The sequence below is a fragment of the Cavia porcellus genome, unplaced genomic scaffold, assembly GCF_034190915.1.
Source record: "Cavia porcellus strain 051 isolate PalLab524CR breed Dunkin Hartley unplaced genomic scaffold, mCavPor4.1 scaffold_12, whole genome shotgun sequence".
Classification (NCBI taxonomy): Eukaryota; Metazoa; Chordata; class Mammalia; order Rodentia; family Caviidae; genus Cavia; species Cavia porcellus.
This window is the reverse complement of record NW_026947495.1, coordinates 51,060,296-51,073,871: the sequence shown is the minus strand read 5'-3', so window position 1 is coordinate 51,073,871 and position 13,576 is coordinate 51,060,296. Positions and strand designations below refer to the sequence as shown.

The 13,576-nt window shown below is 34.1% G+C and overlaps 1 protein-coding gene across 2 annotated transcripts in view; it reads left to right on the top strand.

Annotated features, from left to right (window-relative positions):
- Ifih1 (interferon induced with helicase C domain 1) overlaps positions 1-13,576 on the top strand; it is a 55,088-nt gene that overhangs the window by 39,757 nt on the left and 1,755 nt on the right. Inside the window, exons 6-15 of one of the 2 annotated variants that reach the window (XM_063259167.1) lie at positions 152-362; positions 1,378-1,595; positions 2,619-2,735; positions 4,837-4,960; positions 5,456-5,722; positions 6,224-6,483; positions 8,751-8,900; positions 10,383-10,544; positions 12,487-12,677; positions 13,457-13,547. In XM_063259167.1, coding sequence (XP_063115237.1) covers positions 152-362; positions 1,378-1,595; positions 2,619-2,735; positions 4,837-4,960; positions 5,456-5,722; positions 6,224-6,483; positions 8,751-8,900; positions 10,383-10,544; positions 12,487-12,677; positions 13,457-13,547 — 1,791 coding nt within the window. The remainder of the gene's footprint in view (positions 1-151; positions 363-1,377; positions 1,596-2,618; positions 2,736-4,836; positions 4,961-5,455; positions 5,723-6,223; positions 6,484-8,750; positions 8,901-10,382; positions 10,545-12,486; positions 12,678-13,456; positions 13,548-13,576) is intronic. The other variant, XM_063259168.1, reaches the window with a different exon arrangement.

Here is a 13,576-nt window from a genome sequence, read left to right as displayed (position 1 = left end):
GCAAGAGATGGTGAAGAGGTTGTTATGTCCAATTAACTGATTATATAAACACTTCTAATGTCTCGCACATAGTAGGTCTTTGAGCGATACTCTTTTTGCTCTGACTTCACTTTTTCTCTTTTTCTCGTTTTTAAATCCTCTCATTTTTAAGGTGATGTTAGTTGAACAGCTCTTCACTAAAGAGTTCAAACCATTTTTGAAGAAATGGTATCGTGTTACTGGATTAAGTGGTGACACTCAGCTGAAAATATCATTTCCAGAAGTTGTCAAATCCCATGATGTTATTATCAGTACAGCTCAAATCCTTGAAAACTCCCTCTTAAATTCAGAAAGTGGAGAAGATGCCGGTGTCCAGCTATCAGGTTGGTTGAAATGCTTATTTTTAGAAAAAAAAAAATGCTAACAGGATTATAGTCAGTAATACCAACTCTATTAGTTGAATCATAAATGCTGATAAAAATTAACCTTGGTTCAGATTGTCTTCCATTCATTAAGCTTTCAGTAACTATTTCCTGGGAAAAATAGGCAAACAAAAGTAAGTCAGGCATGGTGGCATACACCTATAATCCCAGAACCCTGGGAATCTGAGGCAAGAGAATCCCAAGATTTAGCCCAGCGTGAACTTAGTGATTTAGAAAACTTTGTCTCAAGATAAAAAATTTTTTTTAAAAGTCTGGCAATATAGCTCAGTGCAAAGACTCCAATTTCAATCCTCAATACTACACACACACACACACACACACACACATCAAATAGGCCTCTTTGTTCTGCAAAACAATATCATTATTAAATCAAGCACTCATGGATTCTTTATTTCTGAAATATCTTCCAAATATTTTTATTGGCTAGTGGATTATGTTAGAACTGCCTTTTTCTCCACAGAGTAAAAATATAGTCCTTTTATTTTCTGTGAATTGAGAAGGTAGGAGAAAGTTAAGGCGAGAGCAAAAATAAGTATAATAATTAAAAGCAATATGAATACGAGATAAAATTCATCTTTAACACAGTTTTCATCTTATGTAATCAAAATAAAATTTCCAAATCAAATATTTTACTAAAGAATAAAAGTATAATCCTGGGTGCTTTTTACAATAAAGCAGAGTGTGAATTTCATTCCTTAGTATATTTTTAGGCCTGTGCACTTTCTTGCTATCATTTATTAAAGAGGGATAACATCTAACCATTATCATGGTTGGTATACATGGACTTGTTTTGTGTGGGTGCTTTATATAGTGAAACTTCTTTCTACAGACCAAAGGAGATTGTGTGAGAAGCTTGGCCATGAAAACTTCACAGCTGTGCAATTCATAGGTTACGACATTTCTGTCATTGTAGCTTGGTGCATGGGAAAATAAACTACTCAATTTCTCTTTTAAGATTTTTCCCTCATTATCATTGATGAATGTCATCACACCAACAAAGAAGATGTCTATAACAACATCATGAGGCGTTATCTGAAACAGAAGTTGAAAAATAAGGCACTTCAGAAAGAAAACAAATCAGTGGTTCCCCTGCCTCAGATATTAGGTCTAACAGCTTCACCTGGTGTTGGAGGCGCCACGAAGCAAGCCAAGGCTGAAGAACACATTTTAAAAGTAAGTCATTAATCGGCTATGGTGGCACACACCTGTATTTCCAGCACTCTGAGAGACTGAGGCAGGATGATCACAAATGTAACCCAGTTTAGGCAACTCAGAGACTCAGAGAGAACTGTCTCAAGGGAAAGAAAGAAAGAAAGAGAGAGAGAGAGAGAGAGAGAGAGAGAGAGAGAGAGAGAGAGAGAGAGAGAGAGAAAGAAAAAGAAAGAAAGAAAGAAAGAAAAAAAGAAAGAAAGAAAGAAAGAAAGAAAGAAAGAAAGAAAGAAAGAAAGAAAGAAAGAAAGAAAGAAAGAAAGAAAGAAAGAAAAAGAAAACATAAAGGGAAGGACTGGAGATGTAGCCCAGTGTGAAAACCCTCAATTCAGTCCCCAGTACAGGGGTAAAAATTCATTAACATGTGCTTCTGTTGGTCTCAAGTATTAAATGAATCATTGTAATTCAAAAGTATGTGGCACATTTGAATTTTTAAGTTCCTCTAAGTTGAATTTAGTAAAAATCATTAGCAGAAAAAGAAATTCAAGAGGCATAGTCATTGGCTCCAAAATGTAATATATTACTGGGATTAGGGATTAGCTGTAATCTACAATCTGCAAATGCTAAATCAGCTTCCAGCTTTGTCCTGTCTTCTTTATGTGTGGAAAAGGCTGATAATGTGATCCAGAGATGTCAAGTTGACCCTTAATATGCTTATGTACTACAGTTATCTCATTACCATTTTCTCAATTTCTATACATTGCTGTACTCTTTTATATCTAATTTTCAGCTGCAAAATGGAAATTAAGGGATGAAAAGAAAAATACTTCTTTTCTAGAACTTCCCACTAACTGGATTTAGAAGTTCTTTTTATTCTATCAGGATAAATATTGGTTAATGATATCCACAGTAAAGCAATACTAAAATATTTAGCAAATAACATTACAAACTTCTTTCACAAAAAAATATACGCTGAATCAATTATAAGGAAGTAGTATTTTTTTTTGTTTAGTGGTATTTCAATATTTAAATATGTCTATTTTCCAGATTTGTGCCAATCTTGATGCATCTACCATTAAAACAGTGAAAGACTATTATAATCAACTCAAAGACCAAATAAAGGAGCCATGTAAGAAGTTTGTGATTGCAGATGACACTAGAGAAGTATGTATTAATATTTTCAGCCTATATGCTTGGTAACACCACATTTAGTTGAAGAATAGCAAGGCTAATTTGTATTGTCCGCTTAAATAATAGTATTTAACAAGTTTTGAAAACAAGTTACAGTACTTTTCAAATTAATATTGGGTAGCAAAGCAATATTGTTTACTCCTCCATCTATCTTTTAATTTTCTGGTTTGTATAAATAGTAGCTCGGTAGTAATTCTTACATAGGAACATTGGAAGGGTTAGTTAAGGAAAGGTTGTATAAATAATCTGGAGGATTTATGACAGTTGGTTTTATCCTCAATTTTGCTTTCTTAATGTATTCTGGCATTGATCTTCTGACATCCAACAGAGTTACTTTGTTATTACCAGATAATAGTTGACAATTTTAATGGAAATCATACCTCATTTGCATATTTGCATATTTACCTCTTGGGGAAAGTACTGCCTTTATAAAGAAATGAAACTTTAATGGTGCTTTCTGATAAATATTCTACTGATTATAACAATCAACTGAGAAACAATTTGGACATTATGGACAGCACGTTATATCACTAATTTCTTCTGTAAAACTGAAAAAGCATGATAAATTATAGCTAACTGAAATCACTAATAACTTTAATATCATTTAAAATGTATTTCATAGGATTGGGTATATAGCTCAGTAGTGTAAATGCCTGCTGAGCAAACACAAAGTCATGGCTTCAAAAAGATGCGGTAGATAATACTTTGCTTAGAAATATCATATGTATTAAAACAGTACTAGTAACCGACTTTCAAAGATTATTTTTTTAATTTTGATAAACAGTACTATGAGAATTGTACTGGTACAATTGAATATACTTTATTCACTTTCCGTCTTTTATTATTCAACTAGTTTTAGTTGATAATTTTAACTGCATGTTTCTGCTTTGAGTCATGAAAATTCTTTCTCAGGATATTTTTAAAAAGTATTTGCCATCTTTTTTGCTTAAAATAATTCCCTCATTTCTCCTTCCAATCACTCTTTCGCAAAAAGAACCAACATCCTGATTTCTAACTATCGATGGGTTTTGACTGATTTGGAATGTTATATAAATCTAATCATATATACCCTTGCTTATGTGGCTTTTTCAAACTATCTTAACCTTTTATTTTGGTACAAATAATACTGAAATCAGTTCTTCAAAGAGGAATGTTTTTTTTTTAACAGATTGTAGACATTGTAATTAAACTGTGACATTAACTCACAAGGTCTTTTAAAGTTATGTTTCACATTTAGGCTTATAATATTCATTTACTTTTGTAAAATCTTTAAATTGGAAATGCTAGCAGAAATTCGTTATTGTAGACTGTTCAGACCCGCAATGTCCCGAAGTGGTGGACATCGAAGGTTTAAATAAACAAATAAATAGGTCTAATTTTAGGGCTCCAGGAGGATCAAAATCTAGTAGAATTCAAGATTCACTGGGGGCTGAGACGAAGAACTTCTCTGGGCAGGTCATGTTTATTTGGATTTCAAACAAAATGAGTGGATACCGAGGAAACTGAGCAAGATGTTGGGAGTCAGTTCAAAGACTTCTTCAAATAGTAAATTATGCTACTTAGGAGAACAAGCTTATCTCCAGGTTGACATTTACTGCAGTAGTGGAGCTTAAAATTATAGTCTCTATTTAGCTAACTGAGATTGGAGCCAGATATCCCCAGCTGTGGCCTTATCTTGTCCTTTGAGGGGGTCACAGCATCACAGATATAGGCCTCAGCTGAGACCAGTGATTCATAGAAGTTCACTTACTATGAATCTGCTGTCCATCTCCAGACAAGGAGTTTAGGCTGGGACACACTCACAAGTAAACATAGAAAGCCAGTTGGTTTATTAATCCTGCTCAGAACTGCTTCAAAGTGGTCTCTATCAGTATATGTTAGTTGGGTGTGGCTTAGAGAGTCAAAAAAGAAGCTGACTGAAGTAAATGTTATGTGTAAAGAAGTGATTAGAGGCTGTCCTGTTACTTTAGCTAAACAAATGTTTAGCTAAATTATTAGCATGTAAATTATTTTAGCAAAATGGTATTCATTAACAATATAGATAGATAAGAATATGTGTATAATTTATTTTTAGGATCCATTTAAAGACAAACTACTAGAAATAATGTCAAGCATTCAAGCTTACTGCCAAGTGAGTTCGATGTCAGATTTTGGAACTCAAAATTATGAGCAATGGACCATTCAAATGGAAAAAAAAGGTAATTTAGTTTTGGATCAAACAGTGTATCCCATTTCTATACCAAGATTTTCAGTGATTCTATCACACAGTCACAACCAAACTGAAAGCAAATAGAATATCAAATAGAATTTCTGTGTTTTGTTCTAATTCTTTATCTAAAGAAAGACATCCCAAATCAGCCAGTTTTCTCTTTCATTTATTGATTTTTAGCTAATGTTTAAAATCTTTGCTAAATATTAACAGCTCCATCTCCAAAGGCACACTCCACTAACACGTTTGGCATGTCATTCCTCCACGAATCCAGAAACCAGTGTGTGGTTTTGCTGATACATTGCTCAAACGACAAATCTAGGAGTCAGAAAACCTGAGCCCTCTTAGAATTCATGGTGCACTTTGAGCCTTAACTTAATTATTTGAAAACCAGAGTGAACCCAGTTTTGGAGTCATAACATATTGCCCGCAATGTAGGTTTTGTGCACTCACTATTTCACTTACATATTGTATTCTTCCTTAGCTTCTAGAGAAGGAGATCGAAAAATCCGTGTCTGTGCAGAACATTTGAGGAAGTATAATGAGGCCCTACAAATCAATGACACAATCCGAATGATTGATGCATACAATCACCTTGAAACTTTCTATCATGATGAGGCTGCAAAGAAGTTTGCAGTTCAGGAAGATGACAGTGATGATGATGGCTGTGATGGTGATAAAGATAAGGACAATACGAAGAGACTGGTGAAAGAAGATAAAACAGATAGATTTCTCATGACTTTATTTTTTGGTAAGATCAAAGGTAATCTGTTGGGTGGTCTTATGCATTTAACTGTTTAACATGAAGCTACTTATGCTTCCTATAAGCATTCCCAAAAGCCTGCTTTAAATTAATTTTGAAAGAAATTACTTTACATTGTGGCTGTTTCCAGTTGATGTGATCAGGTTACTAGTTGTATGATCATATCGATCATTTTATTATCATTTTGTCATCAAAGTTAATTTATTAATTAGAGCAGCCTGGTTTTTAGATTTAATGCATAATCAACTACAGATAAGTCATAACTCAGTTTATCGCTACATAAAATCTTTCAGTTGAATTATTCACATATTTTACTAATTTACACTAATTTTTACATATAACTTTTTAAATTACTTGTTTGTTAACTTGAAAATAAAAATTGTGCATACTTATGATATAAAACATGATGTTTTGAAATATATATACATACATGAGTAGAATGGCTAAATCAAGCTAATTAACATTAGCAATTGTAATTCTTTCTTAAAGAAAACAAAAAAATGTTGAAAAAACTGGCTGATAACCCAGAGCATGAAAATGAAAAGCTGAGCAAATTGAGGAATACCATATTGGAACAATTTACAAGGACTGAGAAACCAACACGTGGAATAATTTTTACAAAAACTCGACAAAGTGCATATGCCCTTTCCCAGTGGATTGCTGAAAATGAAAAGTTTGCAGACGTAGGCATCAAAGCCCACCATCTGATTGGAGCTGGGCACAGCAGCGAGTTCAAGCATATGACACAGGTATAAACGTCTGTTTGCGCTTCATTTCTTATGCTGTCTTCACTCTTGTAAAATTATTTGTAATGTTGTTCATCAGTTCTCTCAATCAACTACAACCATATTTACAAAATAAAACACTTATTCTTGGAATAAAGGTTAGCAGCAACCTAGTCTATGGTATGTGATACTCTAAATATCGTCAGTAGATTTTTTTCACATACTTGGAGGAACTTTCTAAGTTGGGTTTCTTTTGCAAAAATGAGTGACACTTAAAAAACAATGTAGAGAAATGATTACCATATGAAATCACGTGACAAAAATCAAAATTTCATGAAAATATATGCTTCATAATTATAATTATGCATAGCATGAAACCTATAAGAGAACTCATAAAATTAAAATATTTGATGTGTTACAGATTTGGGGTTTGGGAAGGATTTCTGTCTTTTATTATTTTTTTCATTTTATTTTATTTTTCATTCCACTCTACTACTTATTGTGTGAATAGTTTAAAACAAAGTCCTTGGGAGACAAAAATGACACTTGTAGACATTACAAACATGGGTAAGTCATTGTCTTACTGCAGGGCTCTTCTGAAGGCTAAAGTCATAGTAACCCTGAGTCTTACCAGACAACAGGACACTTCATTTCGGTCATGATCATTTAATTCAGAACTATGGAGAGAAGTAAATCTATCTAATTTGTGCTCAGAAAAAAACAAGTTTGTGCAATTGTTCACTATAACTCTGAATATACCCCTTGCATGCACTTATATTAGAATTCCCTCTAACATGCAGGGCCAGAGGAAACACTGTTTTCCTTGAGTAATGAGTTTGTTTCCTCTTAGTGGATGAGAATTGGTTGAATTTGGTTAATTTGTCGCTTTTTATCCTTGCTTCCAAGAAACTTGAAGGCAAAACTGGTTTAGTCTCATAATCTCTTTGTTAATCCTTACAGTAATACATCTATACTCTTCTACTTTGAGTCTATTTTTCAGTTTCTATTTATTAGCTTTAGTGTTATAGATTTTATTGTAAGTAGCCTTAGCTCCTGTTTAAAAAGAGGTGAGGTTCAAATGAAAAGCCAATTTTTAAACAACTTAGTCTTTATTTGCTTCTCATCTGAGAACTACGTGGCAAAATACAGAACGAACTCTCTTCCTCGCTTCCTACATCCTTACTTTGTAAACTGGAGGAGATGACACAGAAGTGGGGAGTTAAGAGTCTCCTTGATGAGACTGCAAGATCTGACACCGTGTCTGAAACTTCATTATTACAGTTGTCCCTTTGAATTAAGGCCCAGACATGCTCTGCTAATATCCAAGAATGTGTTAAGTTTTTATCAGTAGATGTGAGTGCTTAGGAAAAAATTATCAAAGACTCTTGAGGAGTCTTTACGGGGTTCTTCAGTAGTTAGGAGTCAAATTAAAAACTCTTGATGTAACTAAGAAGAAAGAGAAGGGAAAGAAGGGAGAACACACAGTTGGTGCAGGAAGTTTGTTCCACTTAATGTATAGATACAAAAGAGTTTGATTTAGCTCACCTATTCATTCTATACAAGGCCAAGAGGGCGTATTTCAATATATTTATGTCAACTTTCAAACTTTATTTCATTTAAAAATACATGTTATAATTGTGTATTTAGCAATCTATTCTTCCATTTTATTTATATTATCCCTTTGAATAGGTCATATATTTATCTTGATCAATTAATAAGGTATAAGGCATGAGATAGCTCTCTACCCTTGTAGTTCTCCGGCCAATGTGGTCCTTCAGAAGTACGTCACAGTTTTTTTGTCTGAATGATCCTTAAATTAAAGTAACTGAATGCAGCAAGCAGTATAATTTTCTCTGTAACTCAAAACTTCACAGCCTATAAAAGTGTCACTGCATCATATTCTCAGAATATTAAAGATTCAGAAGTTAAATTACTAAACAGAGTAGCCAATTTTAACATTTTATTACTGTACCTTTCTCAGCCAACAGCATCTCATCTTTTCATCCTCCCAAACCACCATCAGTTATTTCCTTGGCATAAATGATGCTCTTTCCACCTCCAGACTGGAGGATGGAAATATTTTTATTATTGTGTAGTAATCCCAGATTGTAAATCAAATGTTGTCTCACCATCGTGTCTTTGTTCAATGCCAAAAAACAGATGGCAACAAATCCATGTATGATCTAATCTCCTGATTTACACTGACCAGTTGTAATTTACTATTTCTTCTAATTAGAAGCTTTGCGTGTGTTTAGCATCACAAAATTTGATTTAATAAAATGTTTCCACAGAATGAACAAAAAGAAGTCATTAGTAAATTTCGCACTGGAAAAATAAATCTGCTTATCGCTACCACAGTGGCAGAAGAAGGTCTGGATATCAAGGAATGTAATATTATTATCCGTTACAGTCTTGTCACTAATGAAATAGCAATGGTTCAGGTACTTTAAGATCTTTCTTTTTAATATATTAAGTTTTACTTTTGTGTGCCTATGTTAATTACTTGGTCTTAGTAAAATAGCACAAAATATCTTATTTTTTTAATCTTTGATAATGCTGGGGATTGAATCTGGAGCTTCCTCAACCAACTACATCAGCTACACCCACACGCCTTTTAATTTTTTATTTCAAGGCAGCATCTCACTAAGTTGCCCAGGCTGGCCTTGAACTTGATGTCTGCCTGCCTTGGCCTCTCAGAGTGCCGGAGTCACAGGCATATGCCTCAAGTTATAGGCATACTCAACTTAAAAACACAATTTTAAAGAAGTGTAAAGTATTGCCACTTATATTCCTGTTATTTAATGCAAATGAAATTCATTTATGCATGTTTTTAAACAAGTCTTCTCTTATTTCTGTGTCCTGAGATTTTTCTGAACCAGGCCAGTAGCCCTATTCGTAAAAGTCGGAAGAGTTCCTTAATTCCAAAGATATTTGTGACTCCCTAGAGGGACCAGGAATCTTAACTACACTGTCCACAGATGTCTCACAAAGTAACCTCCTTAGGGAGCCCTACTATTTCTGTATTTCTTTCATTTATTTTTTCAACTTTTCTACATGTTCAAAATCTTTCATGATGAAATCTTAAGTAGGGCAGACTTACAAGTGGAGTAAACAAATAAGAAAGCAAGATATCCAAGTTTTCATTCAAATTTTGCCTTATGTCTTATCTGCCTCTATTGATAGTACTACAGTTACATTTGATGAGTATGTATAGGACTTATGCTAATTAAGAGTCCTAACATTCTTCCATAAGAGTCCAGATTAACTAAAAGATTCTTGTTAGTCATTAAAACTGCATCCTTAACTGGAAGGCCTATCAAAGAGGGCTGAGATAACCAAGTAGCTATCACATTAAGAAGTATTTAAAGAATTGATTTGCAAATCAGAGGGATTTGTCATTGGGAATGCATTTTTCCTTGAGGATATTACAGCTGATAGTTCAGCTCCTGAGCCAGGCCAAAAAAGCCTATAGTATTCAAAATGTACTTGAAACAACATTTTCTAAGGAGGTCTGTAAAAGTTTGTCTTCGAAGTGAGCATAGTTCCATGGGAAGAGGAATTCAAAATCTAATGCGGGATGCCAGGAACAGATTTACATTCTCACCAGCCTGGAAGCAAGGATCAAGGATGCCCATTCTCTTCCTTCATTCCTCCTGGGTGGCAGGGCGTCCAGTCCAAACAACTGCTATGGTTCCCATGGTTTGACAGGATTTCTCTGGGGACAAGAGGGCCAGACAGTGTAGCATTATGTAATTGAGGCCTTTGAATGTTGGGGTGGAAGCCTGACCATCACTGCTGTAGAACGTATTCTCTGTATTTAAGTTCACTTTTTAAAATTGAGCAAGGAATATCATTTCAGGCCTGACACAGGAAAGTTAGCAAGGCATAGCCTTTCATGAGGTTGAAATGCTTTGTATTCTCAGGCCCGAGGTAGAGCCAGAGCTGAAGAGAGCACTTATGTCCTGGTTGCCCACAGTGGTTCGGGAGTTGTTGAACGTGAGACAGTTAACGATTTTCGAGAGAAGATGATGTATAAAGCTATCCATCATGTTCAGAATATGAACCCAGAGGAGTATGCTCAGAAGGTATTGTTTTGGGCCACCTTGTAACTTACTTTTCATTTTAAAATTATTGCAATGTTGTTATCTTTGAAATGTCTCTGGCTATTTCTCCAGTCAGAAATTATACTGAAAGATAAGTTGCAGTTTGATGAGTTGTGTTTAGTCCATAGTCACATACAAAGAATTAAGATCTTAAGTGGGCAGGAAATTGTCAGGAAGTCTTTGCGTTTTCCAGGGAAATAAACCATTAACTTCGGTAAATTTGAAATTTCCTTGATTCAAAAAGACTAGCTCAGCTTAACCATTTAACCTAATTCTGTAATGTTAGTTTAGTCTTTTCTGTCATACAAGCACATTTGTTCTTATTCCAGAAATATTTATAAAATGCCTATTGTGTGCCAGGGAATGCTCTAGATTCAGAGAACACAGAAATAACACAAAAAAGACAGATGTGTCCTTTGGGAGGTTTGGAGAAGAGAAACAAATAAATAATTTAAATAGCAACATATAATCATATAAAGATAAGTGCTAAAGAATTGGGAAATAATGATATAAAATAAGTTACCAATGGCTATTTTAGATTGGATGGTTGAGGAAGGCCTCTTAGGGAAGTACATTGAGGTTACATCTGAATGATTTTAATATGTCCTCTAGCTGCACCTCAATTTACTCACAGGGTTATTTGAATTGTGTGAAGGAATACTGAAAGAATGTATTCTGCAATATTTCAGGCAATCCTTCATATGACTGAATTAAAGACTGTAACTACTATAATAGCAAACAATCCATTTAGACGAAAATTCACACCCTTGCATATGGGTGTGAATGTTAGTTTCTTAACATTGGAATTGGCTCTACCGTAAATAGAGTCTCAGGAAAGGGCTGCTTTCAAATTGGTGGCAAAGCTTTAACTAATTCCAAGGTTTCCTGGCCAGGTTTCTATTCAAATTTATATTTTAAAACCCCTTTAAATATAAAGCAAACCAAATATTTTGGAGAATCAAACTTTTTTCATCAAATAACTCCACTCAGAATTTGCTGCCTCACATGTAATGTCCTAAGAGAATGAATCAAGTAGGTATTTATTAAGGCTGATATTTCAAGATTAGTTCTTTCAGGTAAACTCCAGGAAAATCTCTGGAGTTTATGAGTCAAATTGCCCCAGACAATTTTTAGGATAAAATAATGCATTGACCAGTATTTTATTACTATAATGATATCCCTGAGGTAGGTTACTTTTAAAGAAAGTAGGTTTATTTTGGCTCATGATTATGGCCACATTAAGCTTCACACACAACACTATTTACATAAAACTTTGGGAACTGTACATCTGATCAAATTTGGGGGAACAAACCATATTCAAATCACAGTAGACCTAGTCCTTTCAGGTATCCCAAAATAAAATACCTTTATAGTTTTCCTTTGGCTAAGAGATTTTGTGTCCTGAGACTGCAGTAGTTACATGAGCGTAAGAGGAATGACAATGATTTAGGGCACATGCCACTCCACACCACTCAAAAACTGGTAAAAACTATTATGAAGTGACAGCTGCTAGGAAAATGACTCCATTCTTCTGATTTGTGAACCTTGTAAAATGCAGTATTCATTTGGCTACTAATAAATGGTAGGAGTTGGCACATAAGGTGAAACTTACTTTCCATGTCATATGCAGACCTTAGATAACAAAACTTTTTAAAATCAAGTCAGACTTCTAGGGGCAAGATGAGAATCTTAAGCATTTTCTCTGCCATTAACCCAACAGCTCTTACACATTTTTACATTTTATTTGGACTTATTATAATTACCAAAGAACTTCTCTGGAATCATAATCTCATTATTTTTATGTCTTGGACCACTAGCTAAGTGTATAGTTTTCTAACTATTTAAGATATTTGCAAATATTTCCAGAAGCTCTATTTCAACAGAATAATGAAATAAAAAAATTAAATATTTCTTCTCTACGCAGATTTTGGTATTCCAGATGCAAAACATAATGGAAAATAAAATGAAAACAAAGAGAAATAATGTAAAGCATTTCAAGAACAACCCATCATCCATAACTTTTCTCTGTAAAAACTGTCAAATACTAGCCTGCTCAGGGGAAGATATTCATGTAATTGAGAGGATGCATCATGTCAATATGACAAAAGAATTCAAGTGAGTCCACAAAGACCCTTTGAATATTTTCCAACTAGCAATGAACTGCCATATTCTTCACAAATTGTGAAAGTGAGAGTTTTGTTTAGAACTTCTTTTTACACCCTCTAATTATATGCCCATTTCAAATGTTTTTCTATTTACTTAATTTAGTTCCTAATTTTTAAACTTTTATTAGTCATGTTTATAGTACATGACTTTATCCATTATAGTAAATTGGTACATGTACATAACATATTTTGATTCTTTTTTCCCCTTCCTTCCATCCCTCTTTTATTATGCCAGGATTAATATCATTGATTTATTGCATAGGAACTTATAAAGTGAATTACCATGTGTAAGATTAAAAACCAGACTAGTAGTGCAAAAAACATAACCTTTTTTCTCTCTCTTTTTTTAACTACTTTAATTCTTTATTTGTATATTAAGTTTGTTTTTAAAATAATGTGTTCTGGGCTGGAAGGGAGAGATTTAAGACTCAAGCACATATTGATCCACAGAATTTATGGATGTTTTTGTTTGTTCTCAAAATTTTGAACAACAAAAATCAATTCAGAATAACTAACGTAACTGAAGAACTCACAAAAGACAAGGCACTTGACAGTTGAGTAGAAAGAGGATATCAACTTCAGTTTCCACAATGACCTGGGAAGCGGAGGGAGAAGAAATGAGGTGTGAAATGCTAAGCGTATGCAAGAGCCTCAGGTCCAACACAGAGCCACTGGCTGCACATCGATATTTTGCCGATTCCTACTGATGATTCTTCCTTATCATTTTAGGCGACTCTATGTTACAAGAGAAAACAAAGCACTGCAAAGTAAGTTCGCTGACTATCAAACAAATGGAGAGATTATCTGCAAATGTGGCCAAGTGAGTAAATGTAACAGGCTCAGTTTTAT